We start from the raw sequence: 19412 nt of genomic DNA, 5'->3' as shown, positions 1-19412 counted from the left end.
ACTATTCAATGATCTTTTTGACTTTTTTCACCATACTATATTATGCATTTTTCGACATACTATACCTTTTTTTTTTTTTACTCTTTTTTTTCACATACAATACTATGACTTTTGACTTTTTGACATACTATACCATGATCTTTTTGACTTTTTTGGCATGCTATACTATGACCTTTTTGACTTTTTCGACATATGACCTTTTTGACTTTTTCGACATACTATACTATGACCTTTTTGACTTTTTTAACATACTATACTATGACCTTTTTGACATACTATACCATACCATTTTTTGACTCTTTTTCACATACAATACTATGACTTTTGACTTTTTGACATACTACACTATGATCTTTTTGACTTTTTCGACATGATGATGATCTTTTTTACTTTTTTGACATACTATAATATGACCTTTTTGACTTTTTAAACATACTATACTATATCCTTTTTTGACATACTATACTGTGACCTTTTTGACTTTTTTGACATACTGTGACCTTTTTGACTTTTTTGAAATACTATTCAATGATCTTTTTGACTTTTTTCACCATACTATATTATGCATTTTTTGACATACTATACCTTTTTTTTTAAATTCTTTTTCACATACAATATTATGACTTGACTTTTTGACATACTATACTATTATCTTTTTTACTTTTTCAACATGCTATACTATGTTCTTTTTAACTTTTTCGACATACTATACTATGACCTTTTTGACATACTATACCATACCATTTTTCGACTCTTTCACATACAATACTATGACTTTTGACTTTTTGACATACTACACTATGATCTTTTTGACTTTTTCGACATGATGATGATCTTTTTGACTTTTTTGACATACTATAATATGACCTTTTTGACTTTTTCAACATACTATACTATATCCTTTTTTGACATACGACACTATGACCTTTTTGACTTTTTCGACATATTATACTATGAACTTTTTGACTTTTTTCACTATACTATATTATGATTTTTCCTCATACTTTACTGTGACTTTATTTGACATACAATACTGTCTTTTATTAACAAAATATACTATCAGCTTTTTTTGTGACTTTTTTTCTTTGACATACTTTACTGTGTCTTTTTATGTGACTTTTCAACATACTATACTATGACTTTTTTTCAGTATACTGTACTATGACTTTTTTCGACATACTATATTATAACTTTAATCGATATGCAATACTATAAATGACTCGTTTCAACTGTTTACCGTTAGGTGTGGCAGTAACTCAGTCAGTATGGTGTGGTGTTGGCAACCAGAGGGTTGCTGGTACAGATCTCAAATTGGTCTGAAGTATGATGTGTATACTGGTACTGTTTTTTTGTTTTTGTTTTTTTACATGACTTTTTTGCGACATTCTATACTTTGACTTTTTAAACTTTTTTCAACATATTATACTATGATGTTTTTGTCTTTTTTCAGCACACTGTACTATGACTTTCTTCGATATGCTATACTATAACTTTTTTGACTCTTTTCAACTATTTACAATTACATGTGGCTGTAGCTCAGTCAGTATGGTTTTGGGTCAGCAACTAGAGGGTCGCTGCTACAGAGCTTGTATGGACCAAAGTACAATGTGTATTTTTTGACATAATTACTATGACTTTCTTCAATATGCTGTACTAAACATTTTTCGTGCCTTTTTTCAACATTCTATACCATGATTTTTTCAACATACTACACTATTATTTTTTTTTTCTTTACATGCTATACTATGACCTTTTTGAAGTTTGACATACTACAGAATGACCTTTTTTCAACATAGTACACTATGACTTCCTTTGACATACTATACTATGTCTTCTGTAGCAAAATGTACGATGAGCTTTATCAATATACTATACTAGTTTTTTTTAGTGACTTTTTCCAACGTACGGACGTTTTTGTGACTTTTTTGACATGCTTTACTGTCTTTTTGTGACTTTTTTCAACATGCTATACTATGACTTTTTACAGCATACTGTACTATGCCTTTTTTTTACTCTTTTCCACATACTATGACTTTCTTCCATATGCTATACTATACCTATTTTTTTTTACTCTTTTCGACGAACTATATTGTTATGTTTAATGACTGTTTTTACATACTTTACTGTGCCTATTTTGTGTTTATAGTATAGTTTTTGACATACTATACTGACTTTTTATGACATTTTGACATACTTTACTATCTATTTATGTGACTTTTTTCGACATAATATACTATGACTTTTACTGACCTTTTTGAATTTTTCGACATACAACACTATGACCTTTTTAACTTTTGATATGTTGTGTATGTCTGATTCTCGTGTTTCATTCAAAAAAACAACATTTTGCTTCACGTTTATTTTGTATTTCGCAAAGAACATTGTACACTAACATTTGTAATGTCCTCCCTCCAGTGGATATTCATACTATAAATAGCATTGTACTTGCTTAGTCTGATATGTACCATTAGTCCTGGAAAATCTGTTTGGGTACTAGCAATGCCTCTCTTTTAGAAGGTCATTGGTCCCATTGCTGAACTGTTTCAAATTGTTAAACAGGAAATCACAGCAGACCAGCCATTCTTTTAATAAGAGTGTTCTGGTCCTGGGGGTTCATGGCTTCATAGGTGTCCAGCTCCAGGGAGAAGGTAGCATTGCCAGATGTCAGTGTTCGCAGGATGGTGGAATAGCCCTTTTATAGAGAAACGAGTATGAATAGTAAATCATTTTCGGAGTGACCAAATGAACCAAAAACAGCTAAAATCTTTGATTTGAATGTAATCTCACCATCATCTCAGCCAAGGGCACAGTTGCTAGCAGCACCTTATCGTCATGACGACTCTGTATGTCTCGAACCGTTCCTCGTCTTTGGGCTAAATCCCCCAGCACAGAGCTAAGGCGTTCCTCCCCCACAGTCACCTCAAGGGACATCACTGGCTCCAGGACCTGACCTCCAGCTAGCCTTAGAGCCTGCATCCAAAGAAACAGAAGTGTGGCTTATCTATTGAAGATCCTGTAGTTCACAGTTTTGATGCAACAGCATCGCATACTGGTTTACCTTCAGCATGCAGCGGGACACACAGGCGGACACCATGGCAGGAGATGTTCCTGGTTCCATCTTGACACTTTTGATTAGTGTCGATACACCCCTTAAAGGATATCCTAGCAATGGACCTAAAGGTGAAAGCAGGCATTAACTTTTTTGTGTGTGTTTCAGTAACTTCTTAAATAAACAAATCTGGCAATGTGAAAAAGGGCAGGGCTTGTTTGCAAGAGAAGAAATTAGTTTTGTTAAATGATACCTTGAAGATAGGAGCTGTTTACTCCATTCTCCACTGCCGCCTTTATTTCTGGTGATAGTTGCCCCCCCAATTCCTCTGTAAACGCTAATTCACATGAACTACTGGTAGTGGAGATTTCAAGAGGTGTGACAGCCAGCTCCACTGTCGCAAGATGTCGTCTCTCCCCAACAGTACGGTCCAGCGTATCTACATTCAAATTTAAGTCGGAGAATAAGTACAGAACAAAAGTTGGTACAGTACTTAGTAGATGAGTTATTTTGCCCTTAACCTAATGCACATTACAAAAAAAACTATTGTTGTACCTATAGTAGAGACCTTGTGGAGAATAGACTCCCTGTAAGCCACCTGTAGCGGTCCAAGGTGAGTCTCAATGCCATACTCTCTTCTGATTCGATCATGGAGGATCTCGATGTGCAGTTCTCCCATCCCACACAAAATGGTCTGAGGATAGAGACAATTAGTTGACTCTTAATTAGTAGCAGATTCTCTGCCTGAAGAAAGTCTTGGCTAATCCAATCATGGCATTACCTGTCCAGAGTCAGGGTCAACTCTGACTTTAAGACTTGGGTCTTCTCTCTGGAGGCAGCCAAGTGCATTCTCAAGATCTTTCAGGAAATAAAATACAATGTGTGAGTGACTACAAGGTTGCTGGAGGGTGTGTAGTTAAACTATAATCACTGTCACTGACCAGCCTGTTTGGCCATGGTGGGCGGTTCTATGGTGCAGAAGAAAACAGGATCAGGGACCTCCACCCCTGAAAGGACAACGCTGGCATGTTCGCCATGCTTCTTGCTTTCCACGCCGTCATTTTGGGCTCGGCGGGCTGCAGCTGCTGCTGAAGCCTTCGATGAAACAATAGTGTCCCCCGTAACTGTCTTAAGTGAAAGGGGAAAAAAAAATAAACATTTCAAGGGGGACATCTTTAAAATAGCAAATAAATATTATAATGTATGATGTTGTACCTGCTTTAGTCCAACAGTCAGAGCGATGTTTCCCACTGTCATCGAGGGGATTTCTACATGCTGATCAGCAAACGGCACCAGCAGCCGGCTCATCCTCTCACTACACACAACATGACACAAACAGTAAAAGCTTGGACATATCATAATAATGAGTTGGGTCAAAATTGTAAGGAATTGTAATGGAAACCACGTACATGCTGTTCCTGTTGATGTTGTGGACAGCAGTCTGTGGTTTCAGAGTACCAGAGTAAATCCTGAGAAATACCAGAGGACCACGCTGCTTGTCATGCAGCACCTTGAAGGCCAGAGCACATAAGTCGTCCTTGTACCACCGCCTGTAGGGTGATGAACAGAGCTTAGGGTGTGACAAGGAACATAGGTACATACAAACATTTTCTTAAAAGCATGGCATATTCATAAAGGACACTTTTTAGTATGATTTGATTTTTTTTTCTATTTTAACAATAATTGTGAAAGTGAAAAAAAATTGTATATATTTTTTTTAACATTACATTTAACATTAATTGTGGCATTCAATGTGACAGACACCTTTTTAGGCTCATTCTGACCCATTAAATTCAACGTGACAAGGAAAACTACTCCACAGACCTCACATTGAATAAGTAAAGTGAGAGCCAGGCAACCACATTTAACAAAGTTGTGTTAAAGACCACTAACTTCAGCCTATAAATGCAGTGGCCCTACGGACTCAACGCACTAAAAATACAGACAACACAACCAAATACAGAGACGCGCTGCAAGTAGCACACAAAACAATGGAAACCGTTTCCAGGGGGCCACTTGAATGTGAGTCACATGACTTAAATAAGCTTTTTGTTAACCATTAGCGTGTGAATTCAAATAATCTGACTTTCTAAGGAAATTAAAGCTTAGTACCTACTGCCAGTTCTTTCACAACAGAAAAGGGTCGGTATAGAGCCACAGCTTTTTTCCCCTATCCCAGAATAAATGAAGAGTGTAGCCAGACTGTATTCCAACACTGACACTGTGCTGTGTAGATAGGTCTGCAATGCAAGACTTCCCCTTTTTCTAACAAGGAGTTCCTCATTCAGAGCGGTGAAAGTTTTAATACTTGACAATGCACAAATAGAGAAAATGGTTAAAAATATGTTGTTTTTTTAAATTAAAAAGCAGTTTTTGGAATGCAGAACCTAGACAGAGAAATGCTAGAATTGTCCAAATGTCACGACAGTCAAAGAATTCACTCACACCAGATCATGGTGTCGTTCATTGGGGGCGGGCAGGTAGGCAGTGATGGCATCTAAAAGAGGCTGAACACCTTTGTTTCTCAAAGAGCTCCCACAGAGTACTGGGACGCCTTTACGGGCCAGAGTCACCCGCCGCACAGCCTCCTGCAGCTGGGGACACATTAACACGGTTTACTTTGTATACACAAGCAAAAGTGTGGCTTTACTGGCTTATATTGTGGCACAACACAATACAACACTTACTTTGATTGAGGGAACAGCATCAAAATTGTCGCTAAAATCAGTCAGCAGCAGTTCCGCAAACTCATCATCCAGATCAGCAACCTGTGATTGAGGACAGAAATTTAAACTGGAGAGAAGATCTCAACATTTAAATATGCCAAAATTGCTAAAAATATTATACCTGCTCAATTAAAGCTGCCCTGGCCTCGTTGACCTCCTGCAAAAGTTCTGGCTCATCCGACTGGTCGAGAGGTTTGCTTTCAAACATTCGTCCATCATCATGTCTCATAGATATTGGCTTCCATATCATCTTCTGGTTGGTTAACAAGTCAACCACACCGGAGAAGTTTCTGCCACTGCCAACAGGAATCTATGAAACAGGATGGCTCTCTATGAGACAACTGCATCACATGGTGACATACTCCCTGTAGGTTTAGACAGTTACCTTCTTTGTAGTTTGTTTTTGATTGGGTCAGTACTGATTATCCAGTCACAAAAAACCTGCTTGTGACGATGTGTGTTCTAAGTCACGTTTCAGTAAACTTATAATCATAGCTTTATTTACCTGTATTCTTATCAGTGAATGCTACTTGAATGCTAGATTAGTACTGATGTTATTCAATTCAAAGGGATGTCTATAATGTTATGCAACAGTTGCTGTGCTTTTTTAAAAGGCCTACCTGCAGGAGGACTGGATTGGCTTTTAATTTCTTTCTTATGCTCTGAATGGAAAAACGTAGGCTGAGAAAGAAAAAAAAAAAAAGTTTCCAGTTAAATTTTGAAAGAATGAGAAAGAAAACATGTCTATAGACAGCATCCATATGGTTTAGTCACTCACTTTGCTGCAGGCTTATCCATCTTATTCAGAAAACATAGACAGGGAACATGGTGCTTCTCTGCTTGTCGCCACACGGTCAGAGTCTGAGCCTGTTGGTGTTTTCAAGGCAACAGAAGCAACTGTGTCAAGAGCGCATGCAATAACATGACCACCATATATTAAAAATAAAAAAATGAATAAAAAAGTAGTTTAAAAGCAGTGGACTCACCTCAACACCAGCTGAAGCATCAAACACTGCGACAGCCCCATCAAGAACACGAAGTGCCCGCTCCACCTCGAGAGTGAAGTCAACATGTCCTGGAATCACACACACACAGACGTATATTGTCATAATTGAGTGACAGTCTCTTCTCATTTCCATTGGGAAATCTTATTTTCACAAGGACGTTATTTGTACCGGGGGTGTCTATGAGGTTTATTCTATGAGTTTTCCAATCAAATGTGACTGCTGCAGACTGTATGGTGATGCCACGCTCCCTCTCTTGAGCCATAAAATCTGTGACTGTATCCCCGTCGTCCACGTCTGAAAGCAACCGAGTAGCAAAAATACATCAACGAGACAGAAACAAACAGGAAATAAAGTTCAAGGGTACCAAATCATTTACTATGTCCACATCTTGTTTGTACCATCCTTCTTACCTCCCAGTGCTCTCGTATAGCCAGAGTAATAAAGCATCCTTTCTGTGGTTGTTGTCTTTCCTGCATCAATGTGGGCCATAATGCCGATGTTTCGGATCCTGCAAATACAGTGGAAAAAGTTAACACTGAGCCCAGAAGACAGCCGAATCTAAACAGAACTCCAAAGAACTGACTGCAGAATGAAATTACTTACTTGGATATATCAGGGTTGACCACAGCCCGCAATGATTTGACATCATCTAAAACAATGAACATGTCAGCAAAACATATGCCTTATAATGATGTGAAAAGGAAAAAATCCACAAAACATCTGTAAAATTTTTACCAGATGGAACTGGAATCTTCTAGTTTTCTGTTGCTTAATGAATCAATTAATTAACTTGTGTGCATCACGCATTGAAAAACCTTGCTAATTATAACCTGTGGTGGAATGTGGTAACTATGTACAAGTACTGTACGTAAATATTAAATGATAGTATTCTATAATTAAGCAACTTTATAGGTCTGCTCCAACACATCTCAGAGACAAACAGTGTACCTTATACTCCACATCTGACAGCAATAGGTACTAGTTCCACGTTACTTATAAAATAACAAATTTTCATATCCATCCCATCCAGTGAAAGCCGTGCATCCCCACATTTGGTTGCTTTGAATGTTTGTGATGAACTGAAGTATGAAGTATGCCTCTATGACTTAAGAAAATTCTCTCATAGCTTAAGCTAAATAAACTATTAAAAAGCTAAGATTCTTGGATCAGCCGGAAAATGCATCGTCACAAAGTAGAAAACAGGGTTGTTTTTTTTTTTTCAGACACTATGAAGAATTGACTTTTTAGAGATACACCGTTCTCACACGCTACAACCATATGATAATCTCAGAATATGATGTATTGCTGTAAATTAAACTACAGCTATAACTACAGTATATAGAGAAGTTAAAAATACCACAACCTTAAACACATGCAGCAGTAAAATGCAACATACTGCACACATAAATGCAGTAGGATTATTGATTCAGAAACATTATATAATACTAAAACACTGACAGGGGATGCAGTGTTTCATAGGCAGGGGTGCATGATATATTGACTCAATATCTTTATCACGTTGCTCAATATTATATTGAAAGTGTTGCGATAAGTTTATATATTTAATAATTACAGTATATTTATTGTTTCAAATATGTCCTGTTCTCTTGACATGGTCGTTATTTATTTATTCATTCATGTTTTCATGTCAGTTTAAATAACCCTCGTATTGTTAGAAAACCTGTTTTATTTGTCATGAAACTATTTCGATGCATTTTACCATAAGTTTAGTAATTTTACATACGCTTAAAAATATCAAAATGAATAAGCAATACTCCTCATCTATATCGCAATATCACATTTTGTCAATATCGTACAACCCTAGTGTTTTACTTTGAAGATATTTACAAACGTTTGCCAAATAAGGTTTTGTAAAGGACTTTTACTTGTAGGGGTATTTTTACTTTCACTTAAGTAAAGGATCTGAAAACTAACTCAAACACTGATAAAAAAAAAAGGATCTAGTTATGAATTAAAAGTACCTGGAAGGAAGCTGTAGTGCCGTTTTCCATGCCAGCTCACTCTGCATCTGCAGCACTGGAGCCCAGCAGCTAGCACATACCTTCCCTGTGGATGACAGTGACGCTGTTATGAAGTCAACATGGCATTAAGAAGATGTATCCCTGACAGCAGTTTGATTTGTTAATTATAACTTACCGACATCATCATGCTTAATATCCGACAGACTCTAATGTGTATCTAAATGTCTGCTTATCTTCCAAGCTGTTTCCTTAGTCTTAACTTCAGACGAACCATTGTTAAGCAGTTAAAAGAAGACAGAGAAATGTCAGCCAGATGGCAATGGCTTCACCATGACACTAAGAAAATAAAAACGAGGGAGACGTATGGCTACAGCTATCAGATATTGAATTTATCCCAGACCAAATCAATACAACGTCCTAGAAAACAACATCATCTGACGTTAAATGTCACGCTTTCATACGGTGCGGCTACAAAATACACCCCTAGAAACAAGTATACGCGTGTGTAGCTTATATTTCCGGCCACGAGTGGTTCCGTCAATATACAAAACTGTACACGTTAAATATGCCTACATAAAGTCATGCATTAATTATTTGCACAAATACTTCTTCTTTTTAAATCATGTGAATCAATGTGTTTTGTCTTTGCGTGAATCAGTGTCACGTAAGCTTTTGGTTTTTTACCAGAGACAGTTCAAGTTTTTACTAAGACGTTCACATTTAACTGTTGGGTCAAGATGACGTACTTCCTCTAAGTATCGGCGTCGGGGAAACAACATCGAAACGACCCCAGCCTCTAGCGAAAAACACCGAATATTCTGCGTCTTTACCAACTGGTACCATCTTTGGCGTATTCCCCGTAACATTTAACACCTTAAACACAAAATGGTAAGAAAACAAGCGTTGTTAAATTGCATTATATTACTTTTGTTACGCGTTTTAACCGATTAGCATGTGCTAGCATTAGCTTTAGTTCACATGTGGCAGTGTGACTGCTGCTTTCTCTGCCCTGGTGTTTGTTTACACTGTAAATCTATATGGCCTCGCGGACACGAGAAGCAATGAAATAACAGGTGTATGAGCATGAAATGACCTTAACTAGTGTAACGTTAGAGCTCTTTGATGATGGCATAGGTCGTAGCTCAGTCTGTACGGCGTTGGTTTGGGAACCGGAAGTTCGCTGTTTCAAGTCCCCATACGGCCCAAAGTATGGGGGTGGACGGCTTTTAAGCAAGTCACCAAACCCCCTCCCAACTGCTGGCATGGATAGGTAGTGAGCATATGTGTGTAATAACAACAGAGTCAAAACATTTGACACTTGTGAGACTAATGAAGTATACATTACTGTAAGGTGTTGCATGTAATTATAAAAAGTGATTTATATTGATTCCAATTAACATGTTACAGTTGTTTATTATAATTATTGTTCTATCTTCCTATATGATATATCTATATATTAATTTAATCTTTTTATGCAACCAAAAATTGTCTCAGTGGGATATTTATGTGTATATATACAAACACAGAAATGCACTTGATAAGTTGAATGTTTTTCATTTGCATGACAAATGCCCAGAATTGCTAATAAACTATCTACTAATTAAGTTCTAGATTGATTTTTATTTTATGGAAATGTGCCAGTTTGAATAATAAAAACCACTAAAAAAGGAATACTACATGCAAGGGCTGCAGTAGGAGTAATATTAACAGTTTGTAACATAACATTTGTTTAATGCCAAAAGTAAATTTTGCAATGGATGGATGTCAGTTTGTCAACCGTCTACCAATAAGCACATTAGAGATTCTATACTGTATGTAGTGTCCTGTAATGTAGTTATTACTTCTGCTTACTGCTCCAAACCTGTGCGTTTTAATATACTTGATAATGAAGTTGAATTGAATTGCATGTTGTTGTTTTTGTTTTTTTAGCCCCAGAACGAGCACATTGAGTTACATCGCAAGCGGCATGGCTACCGCCTTGACCACCATGAAAAGAAAAGGAAGAAGGAGAGCCGTGAGGCTCACGAGCGGTCCCACAAAGCCAGGAAGCTGATTGGGTTGAAGGCCAAACTGTACCACAAACAGAGACACGCAGAGAAGATTCAGATGAAGAAGACGTGAGTATATACAGAAAATCTTTGTCTTTACAAATGCTGGCAAACAAACCATGATAAGTATGTCCAATAAAAAGCTAAACAATTTGAACTTTTCTTTGCAGCATCAAAATGCATGAACAGAGAAGGACCAAGCAGAAGAACGATGATAAGACGCCAGAGGGAGCAGTGCCAGCCTACCTGTTGGACAGAGAGGGACAGTCCCGTGCTAAGGTCCTCTCCAACATGATCAAACAGAAGAGGAAAGAAAAGGCTGTAAGTACCAGATGAACTCCACTCGCCGGCACCTGTTTCTTTGGTGGTTGTCTAGTAGATTCTAAAAGTTTTCCTGCTTTTGTGCAAAAGATTTTTTCATTTGTTAAATTTATGGTAATGATATAGATAAGTTATTGGTTTCTATTCACACAAGTGTAATGTTTTCTGTAGGGTAAATGGGAGGTGCCCCTGCCAAAGGTGCGCGCCCAGGGAGAGACAGAGGTGCTCAAAGTCATCAAAACTGGAAAGAGACAAAAGAAAGCGTGGAAGAGAATGGTCACCAAGGTTTGCTTTGTTGGCGACGGCTTCACCCGTAAACCTCCCAAATACGAGCGCTTCATCAGACCCATGGTAAGATCGCAGTATAGTTTTAAATTGAAATGTTTCGTTCCATTCTACACTTCAACTAATCTAAAACGCTGTTTCTTCACTTTCTGTTTTGAATTAGGTGCCTAACTCCTAAATGACATGCTTCTCTTTATTCTACTTTTAGGGTTTGCGTTTTAAGAAGGCTCATGTCACACATCCAGAGCTGAAGGCCACGTTCTGCCTTCCCATCCTGGGAGTAAAGAAGAACCCTTCCTCACCCCTCTACACCTCTCTGGGAGTCATCACTAAAGGAACAGTCGTCGAGGTCAATGTCAGCGAGCTGGGCTTGGTTACACAGGGAGGAAAGGTAGTCTGGGGTAAGTGCTCATCTGTGTAAACCATAAATCCATTGTGTTTACAGTAATGTGTCTATTCCCTATTTTTTTGCAAATGATTCAGAAACATTTGTTAACAAGGAATCCAAATTCTATTTTTGGGTTTAGCAATAACTTTATGAACGCAAATGGATATTGTTGTAGAAATTTCCGATTGTATTCCTTAGCTGGGTGAAGTGTGCACATGCATGTACATGATCATCACATAACATCAAAAAGGTGTTAAAGGACTAGAGTCATACCGTGATCCATTTGTGTGAAATATTAATATATAACGTTTTTACTGAATGTTTCTTTTACTTCCCAGGTAAATATGCCCAAGTGACAAATAACCCAGAGAATGATGGCTGCATTAATGCCGTCCTGCTGGTATAAGACTCTTGACCTTTATACAGACTGTGCCTGGTCATCTCAAGGAGTGTTTATAACAGCAAAGAACACAAAGATGTGACGAGTGATGGGCTTCAAATCACGGGATTGTCAGGACGATCGCTGATGCTGCGATTGGCAACACAAGTTTTTCTAAAAGAAAAAGGGGTGATTAATGTGTTAAATGTGATATAAACTTGATATGACACCAGATCCTTTTTGTCCTCTTCTTTGTTTACTTGTGAAATACTCCATATAATAAGAGAATAGTTAACCTAGCTTTTTGCCCTGAAAACATAAATAAAGAAGGCTAAGGCGAATTTTGAAAGGCGTGGGTTAAGCAATCCTAACAGTGAAGCCTCTATTATTCGCCTTTTCATCATCATATTTGTTTTATGGGACTAATCGAATATATGTTTTCATGTTCAAAGAAATAAGTTTGTATTACTGCAGCTCCTCTGCATAAAACACTGTTTGAGCTCTGAAAAGCCTAGTCTGCTCTGATTGGTCAGCTGGCCCACTCTGTTGTGATTGGTCGACTAAATTCAAACACGCCATTGTTTTGGGTAGGTTGTGCTTGCTCAGGCAGCAACTATGGACAGAACAAATTAAAAGTTGGCTGGCATTCGTATTCAGTGACATCACTAATTGATTGCTGTCTGGAGATAAAGCTCCATTTGGGGAGACCTGGGGCGGAACACATCTGTGCATTTAACTTAAATCGTGATAAACCAATTTATCTTTGGAAAGTCCAACGGGTTGGCATTATTATTCCTGACCTTAACTTTGAACTTATTTGACTAAACAACTAGAATATCTTAAATCGTAATGAGTCTATCTGGGATGCACTTACCCTTGCAATTTTAAAAGTTTGAATGAATGCTTTTTAGTGTGAAAGCATTAACAAAACAGTAATGCCCAGCGATCCTTCTATTTAAACTTTAGCTGCTAACCCTCCATGGCAGAAGGACCGGGCCTGTCTGCAACATCTTCAGGCCTCTCCAACACGTTCTGACAGCTGTTTTTTCTCTTCGTTGTTTTAGCCTTGGGCCTAGAGTTGCACTTTGCACCATAGTGTTTTGCAAGCTATTTCCTTATTACACAACTCATTTTAGTCCGAGTTTTCAGCTGACACGTCAATCACTTTCAGTGAATAAAGGCAAGAAAATCTAAGTGATTTAAGGTTGAAGGGGGAGAAAAAGTGGAATTAATAAAGTTTGGTACATGAAACAAACAGGACAACATGAACATGGTTACTGAGAGAATGTACTGATGTAGCTTGCCATTGATACTAGTTTAGCTTCCTTTAGGATTATTGTATACATCCAAAGATATTCTGTGTTCTTTGCTATTTTTAACATTTTTTACAACTTCACGTGTCCATACCTATAGATAGGTTACTAAGAAAAACAGATCAGCATATATCAGATGTTACCTCATGTTCAGGGTCATCTTTTTCTCAGAAACCAGCTCATTTGTGGTCACCCTATGGTTCAAAGCTCTTCAGCCTGATGGAAAGCCTGCATCAGAAACAGTGACACTAAGAAAATGCCATGTTTTATTTGATTTGTTTGTCTGGTGTGTTTACAGCAGAGAAGCTTGCTAGTGTTGGCTTTCCATTCACACAATCAATGCTCCTTCACAGTGAGCAATTGTATAAAAAACATTTCATTACTTTTTTTGTTGTTAATGTTAAAACTGACAGCAAACCGTCACATTCTGAGAAACCATCAGTACATTTCCTTCGACAACAAAGTTTTCCACAGCTATGACCTCCTTCTCTTTAGAGACTAAATATAGTACACAGTTTTGTGTTTTGAAAGAAGCCTTTTAGCTGAATTTTAAATCCAAGTAATTGGGGAATCAACCAATCAGATATATACAATGTTAGAGATTGGTGTCCTGAACTGTCTGGATTTTTAAGAAATAACAAAAATCTAAGTTTTGGTAAAATCGTGGTTTGCGATAATTGGAACTATCCTGAGTTCATACACAGTGTACAAATACCCTGCAGAGTCCAGTCAAAATGTGACTAAAAGGCTAAATTACATCTACAAATACTTCACTATGGACACATCCATGTCAATAACAGTGTATATTACTTACGTATAACACTAACATGTTTAATAATAACCAAAGTGGATATCTAAAGTGTGGGGCTAAACTGTGTAGAAAACATATCTGGCTAATGATTTCAATATGACATATAAAACAGAGTTATCTGCATTATGTATTTGAGTGGGGACTACTAAGGCCAAATTTAACTGTTGATGAAGATGTATGTACAGTGGACGTGTGTAAAATAAATCCGTAGATCTAAAAAATAAAACAAAAATAAAAATGTATAATTAAAAAGAAATTAAGGCTGTTTTTTTTTTTTTTTCAGTAATCCAAATGATGGAGTACACATAAAAATTAAACAAATGCACAACAGTGAAATGCCATCGTTTTACAGACAGGACAGCCTGTTAACTCATTAAGAAGCTCTCAGGAAAACCGCCTTTGAGACTCTCACCGCGGTGTAAAACGGGGATCAAGCCCCTCGATCACTTACAAAGGATAGTATTCCAGTCTTATTACTTTTTCATTCAACTGGCGCCGTTCCCGTTCATCAGCCTCCGCATTCAGTGTAAGCAATATGCAACATTTGAGAAGGCCTGCTGAAGTCCTCCATGTGGCCACAAAGTCAGACAGAGTAACCTCCGTCCTCAGAGTTCAGTCAGCTTGACATCCTCGCTTTAATTACTAGGCGGAGAGTGTTTCTCTTTTTTAAAAAGTGCACATAGTGGAGGATAACGTCGGCATCCGAGTGTCCGTCAGATGCTGACATTATGTGTAGTAGTGCAACTTGTTCTCTATCGTCTTACAGCCTTTGACGGAGAACACTCTCTCAGATTTGGGGAAATAGTTTACATCTTTGGCCACCTGCTCTGCCACGTTCTTATCCGGCTCAAGTCCTTTGGCTTTCATCGCGGCCATGGCACACTGGACGACGTGCCGGTACTCCAGAGGCAGGAACGGGACGAAAAAGTCCACCAGGTTCTTGTCAATCAAACTTGTATGCCACAAGCCACCTATAGGAAGAGATGAACAGACATGTCCAGTTAGGGCTGGGCAATATGGAGAAAATCAAATGAGACCATATTTTTGACAACATTTCTCCATGCCAATGACGCATCGATATTGTAGTGTTGACTATTGGTGTTTTCACAAAATATTTACACAATGAGATTTTTGATAAATAATCATCAGTATGTGGATAAAATGACAAATTGGGCAAAAGAAAATAATACACCAGCTAGAACAGTCTGGTAAGTTCAGAAAATGGCATCACTATAATGTAATGCAGCCGTTAAAACCAGGAAAAGACAACACTTATGCCATATTACGATTTCCAAAATATAAGACGATATCTAGTCTCATATCACGATATCGATATCATATTGATATATTTTCCCCTCTACTTCAAGTAGAACGTCAAAATCTGATTTCTGACTGATGATAACAAACAAGTGTCCGGCAAAACAAAAGAAGTGTGGATTTTGTTTATACTCACTATTCTTGTTGTTGAAAACTGAAAGAGAGAGCAACGTTTCCAGGTCTTTAAGCTCGATCTCTTCTCGATCCCGTCCTGCTTTCCAGAAATCTAGAGCTGTCTGCGTGATGCTCTCCCCTCCAGCATTACTAGGAGGAAGACCAGATACGCAAAATGCATTAGCATTGGCCTCTAAGTGCAGCAGCAAATGATTTTCAGAAAGATTTAAATTTTGAGTTTCTATATTTCGCTGTGCTTTTGAGTTTGTCATAGAAATACAAGCTTGTAGATCCAAACCCCCAACACACCAAATATATCTCCAAGGCTGCAAAGTGTTTCAAATACATTTCGCCATTGAACAACCTATAGATTAATGTCAAACGCAAAGAACTTGGCATTGTCAAGATTCTGCTAGAATTACATTAAATATCACTAAATTTCAAGTTAATACAGATAGAGAGACCATCCGTCCAATCCGTTTCCTGTTAGACGACTAACAACTTCTGAACGTATACGTCCCAAGGAAGCTCCATCCCGAGGATTTTGCAGCAAGCAATCTGTCCATTATTATTTTATTACCCTTTATTTTACGAGAAAAAAAATCCCATTGAGATTCAGAATCTCTTTCAAAGAAGTCCTGGCCAAGACAGCAGCAATATGGTAGTTCCATATTAAAATATACAGTAAAAATAAAAAAAGACATTTGGCAATTTAACCTCTTCTCAACATAATCACCAGCAGCGCTCAGTACCAGCACATGTGCATTTAGTACTCAAATAGTCCTTAAGCCTAATTTTAAACTTAAATTTTAGTCTAATTTAAGTTGATTTTGCAATTTATCAATTTTTTTCTTTAATCTTTATTTAAGCAGGTAGGCCGTTGAGAACAGCTTCTCATTTGCAACAGCGACCTAGCCGAGAAAAACATAAGTGTGCAGGACAACATAAAGTTTCAAAGTCAGATAATAGGCTACATAAAGTGCAGATTTATACCAGGATAAAAGTGAAAAACTATAAAGCACTATCAATGTCATGCATGATTTGCCGATGTGATCTAAGGTTACATTTCCTGGTGGTGGCTTCAGGAGAGAACATGAATAAGAAGGCAGTTTACACAGTATGTAGATTGGATTGGTAGAGCGTGTTTGTCTCCTATCCCAGACTGCTGTGTGGACTGGCAAGACCTTCCTCTACAGCGCTGTGGAGGACGGTCTGGCAATGCATGCCTAGACTCAGGGGAATACTTTTGGCCTTTTTTTCCTTTTATCTTTTTTTACCTGAGGAAGATGAAGATGGCTTTCCGATAAGAAATTCCATCCAGCTTGTCGTAGTAGTCCAGGTACGGCTTTATGCTGTCAATCAAGCCAGGATGCATCTTGTCCATCTCGTCAAAGATAAACATGGAGCGTTCACAGTTGCTGACATTGCCTTTGATCCACTGCTGTAGCTGAGACTGAAGAGAAACAGTAACATATATATAAAAAGGTCAAACAAGTAAAGTCACTGTGTTTCTAATGAACGTCTGGATGGATTCCATCTGATCCGGATTTGTCATCTTACCTTGTAGGTATCCAATTTACTTGCATGTGGGAAGTGAAGTTCAGATGTGAAAACATGAACGAAGCTGCTGTCCATGCCCTCTTTGTAAATGTTGTCAGCAATCAGCTTGCTAACGAAGTTCTTCCCTGTGCCGGTGTGTCCATGCAGAGAGAGCACCAGGGGCTTCTTCGGGTTGTCGTTACTCATGAATCCAGTCAAAGCTTTAAGGATGATGCGCGACCCAATGTGCTGTCCAAACACTTTGTTTTCCAAGTCAACGTCCAGACCTAAAGAGAGCACAGCAGGATTAGTGGCTGCAAACACCTGACTCAAACCCCTATCCCCGCATCTTCCTTAGGAAATGGTTTAGCTGAGACTGTAAGCCATGAAAATCTTGCCTTATCTCTTGTCATAGTATATTTCTATTGTACTTTATTTGAATTGTATACCTCTTATTGTTTATTTCTGTTACTTTCTCTAATTTTCTGTATTTACTTATGCTGTAAAAAAACGGTTTCCCGGCTGGGGATCAATAACAGTGCATCTTATAGGTCTGTAGCTTCGTTGTGGGAGTCATGAACTGATTTAGTGCACCTTATGGAATTTATTGCATTGCTTATTTGTTGTTGCACCTTTTATGGTAAGTCACGTGGATGTGGGCGGTGATTTATGTAGTTAATGTACGCACCTGTTACAGTTAGATAAAATATACCTAATTTTATTTTTTTATCGATCGCAGTGTTCTTTTTGGTTGTTTTTTTTCCATTGATAAAGTTACAGACTATAGCTTTGAGATCAGCAAATTACGGACACACAGCCCCATTAAGGCCCTACCTCAGCATCTTAGCGACTACTTTGTTTTGGATTTTAAGTACAGTCGCTGTCTTGTAAGAAACAGCCCTGTTTTCATCATTGTGGCAATGCATTGTTCCAGTTAACCCAATGGGACTTTTTTAAATATGACATCCAAATGCAGTGGGAAAATTACAATATTGGCCTCTAAAATGTAGAGGAATAGAAGTATTAAGTTGAAACACACAAGTGCAATAGGCTGCAAGTTTTAGAGTTAGAGATAGAATTCTAATTCAAAACAGTTCTGAGTAAATGCTCTAGTTAGTTTCCTTCCACTACTGTGCTGAGTTGGGCTTGGTTGTCAGATGAGGTGTCCCCATCAATCAAAAATGAAAGCCTAAACTTAAACGGTGTGAAGGGTGTCTGAAAGGGCTGTTGTTGAGGAAATGTCAGACCATATAATAAAACACTCAAGCCATGCCACTTTCACTTTATGTCTAGACAGCACGGTCCCCTAAATTATTTCCCCTATTAGTTTCATTAAACATACAGTCTACACACATCAACATGCTCACCTGTTGCATTGAAGCCTATCCATTTTGAATCGCAACTTTCGTGTAAATAATTGTAGATTGTCCGCCCCAGCGCCGCGCCGATCCCCAGAACCACTGTGGTTGTGAACGGCTCAAACGCGTTAACCAGCACACTGGCCGAAGAAAAAACGAGCAAAGACAAATATAAGTGTGCCGCTTTCATTGTCGAAACCACTTGATTGCTGGCATCAGTCCTTGTTGTTTGCAAAAACAACCATAACACCACGGTTCAAACCGCGCTACACCAGCAGGCGCTAACTAGCTAGCTAGCGTTAGCTTCTTTACAACGGGGAACTTCCTTACACGTCATAAACACGCGACAAACACGGCAAGCTTTGATGGCTGTTGTGTTCAACCACAGCACCAGAATTTGTTTTACAATTTTGAAAAAGGTTAAATAGATACTTTAAAGGTATAACAGTTCGTTACAAAGGTCGCGGCTAATGTGTTAGCTGGATACCCATGTGTTACCTGTCTTGTTGAAATAAATCCACTCGGGTCGACAGCACTCGTTGAAATAATAGAAAATGTTCTGGTAGCTGGCTAAGAACCCGGTGAGAGCCGCGGCCATGCCTACCGCGATGCTGGTGCTGATGGGCTCGATCGCCTCGGCCATACCGGAGCAGACAAGCATCCACAGCAGCAGGACGTGTCGCTTCTTCGGGTTCATTTTTATAGAATCACTACTTATTTCATCAAACTTGGCTAAAAAGGGAAAAAAAAACTCAGTGTGCCCGTTAGCGCTACA

General features: G+C 38.3%; 3 protein-coding genes across 5 annotated transcripts; 1 reads left to right on the top strand and 2 right to left on the bottom strand.

The window, feature by feature from the left end:
- Positions 1-2351: 2351 nt before the first annotated feature.
- Positions 2352-9261, bottom strand: gfm2 (GTP dependent ribosome recycling factor mitochondrial 2). Its single transcript, XM_034896289.1, has 20 exons — positions 8940-9261; positions 8765-8849; positions 7386-7431; positions 7193-7290; positions 6951-7076; positions 6762-6850; positions 6554-6642; positions 6396-6456; positions 5897-6085; positions 5737-5817; positions 5495-5643; positions 4459-4599; positions 4265-4364; positions 3991-4177; positions 3831-3907; positions 3605-3743; positions 3303-3488; positions 3059-3174; positions 2788-2970; positions 2352-2692 (listed from the first exon to the last, which is right to left on the bottom strand). The coding sequence occupies exons 1-20, from the start codon at positions 8949-8951 to the stop codon at positions 2564-2566; spliced, it is 2283 nt and encodes a 760-aa protein (XP_034752180.1). The 5' UTR covers positions 8952-9261; the 3' UTR covers positions 2352-2563.
- Positions 9262-9423: 162 nt separating this feature from the next.
- nsa2 (NSA2 ribosome biogenesis homolog (S. cerevisiae)) lies at positions 9424-16740 on the top strand. 2 transcript variants are annotated; one of them, XM_034896326.1, is made up of 7 exons: positions 9424-9652; positions 10694-10881; positions 10983-11133; positions 11305-11484; positions 11627-11819; positions 12145-12255; positions 16726-16740. In XM_034896326.1, exons 1-6 carry the CDS (start codon positions 9650-9652, stop codon positions 12210-12212), a joined length of 783 nt encoding a protein of 260 aa, XP_034752217.1. In that variant the 5' UTR covers positions 9424-9649; the 3' UTR covers positions 12213-12255; positions 16726-16740. The 2 variants fall into 2 exon arrangements, with proteins under 2 accessions (XP_034752217.1, XP_034752216.1); XM_034896325.1 differs by lacking the exon at positions 16726-16740 and having other exon boundaries at positions 12145-12419.
- Positions 13744-19334, bottom strand: LOC117959277 (torsin-1A-like). Of its 2 annotated transcripts, none has more exons than XM_034896319.1 (5): positions 19136-19334; positions 17301-17566; positions 17018-17193; positions 15763-15890; positions 13744-15280 (listed from the first exon to the last, which is right to left on the bottom strand). In XM_034896319.1, exons 1-5 carry the CDS (start codon positions 19332-19334, stop codon positions 15036-15038), a joined length of 1014 nt encoding a protein of 337 aa, XP_034752210.1. In that variant the 3' UTR covers positions 13744-15035. The 2 variants fall into 2 exon arrangements, with proteins under 2 accessions (XP_034752210.1, XP_034752211.1); XM_034896320.1 differs by lacking the exon at positions 19136-19334 and adding an exon at positions 18647-18969.
- Between the last annotated feature and the right edge of the window lie 78 nt (positions 19335-19412).

Source organism: Etheostoma cragini, chromosome 16 (genome assembly GCF_013103735.1).
Source record: "Etheostoma cragini isolate CJK2018 chromosome 16, CSU_Ecrag_1.0, whole genome shotgun sequence".
NCBI classification, from domain to species: Eukaryota; Metazoa; Chordata; class Actinopteri; order Perciformes; family Percidae; genus Etheostoma; species Etheostoma cragini.
The sequence above is the reverse complement of the archived record's forward strand: the minus strand, read 5'-3'. Positions and strand labels throughout refer to the sequence as shown.

Excerpts from the sequence above, each read along its gene's own strand:
- gfm2 (XM_034896289.1), bottom strand. Across the intron at positions 6,457-6,553 it reads ATGGATAAGCCTGCAGCAAA|CCTACGTTTTTCCATTCAGA; the intron begins GTGAGTGACTAA and ends TTTCTTTCTCAG. Across the intron at positions 3,744-3,830 it reads TTGACCCTGACTCTGGACAG|ACCATTTTGTGTGGGATGGG; the intron begins GTAATGCCATGA and ends CTCTATCCTCAG.
- nsa2 (XM_034896326.1), top strand. Across the intron at positions 10,882-10,982 it reads AAGATTCAGATGAAGAAGAC|CATCAAAATGCATGAACAGA; the intron begins GTGAGTATATAC and ends TTTTCTTTGCAG. Across the intron at positions 11,134-11,304 it reads AGAAGAGGAAAGAAAAGGCT|GGTAAATGGGAGGTGCCCCT; the intron begins GTAAGTACCAGA and ends TGTTTTCTGTAG.
- LOC117959277 (XM_034896319.1), bottom strand. The coding sequence starts at position 19,334 with ATGAACCCGAAGAAGCGACACGTCCTGCTGCTGTGGATGCTTGTCTGC. Across the intron at positions 17,194-17,300 it reads GTAAATTGGATACCTACAAG|TCTCAGCTACAGCAGTGGAT; the intron begins GTAAGATGACAA and ends GTTTCTCTTCAG. Across the intron at positions 15,281-15,762 it reads AGTTTTCAACAACAAGAATA|GTGGCTTGTGGCATACAAGT; the intron begins GTGAGTATAAAC and ends CTCTTCCTATAG.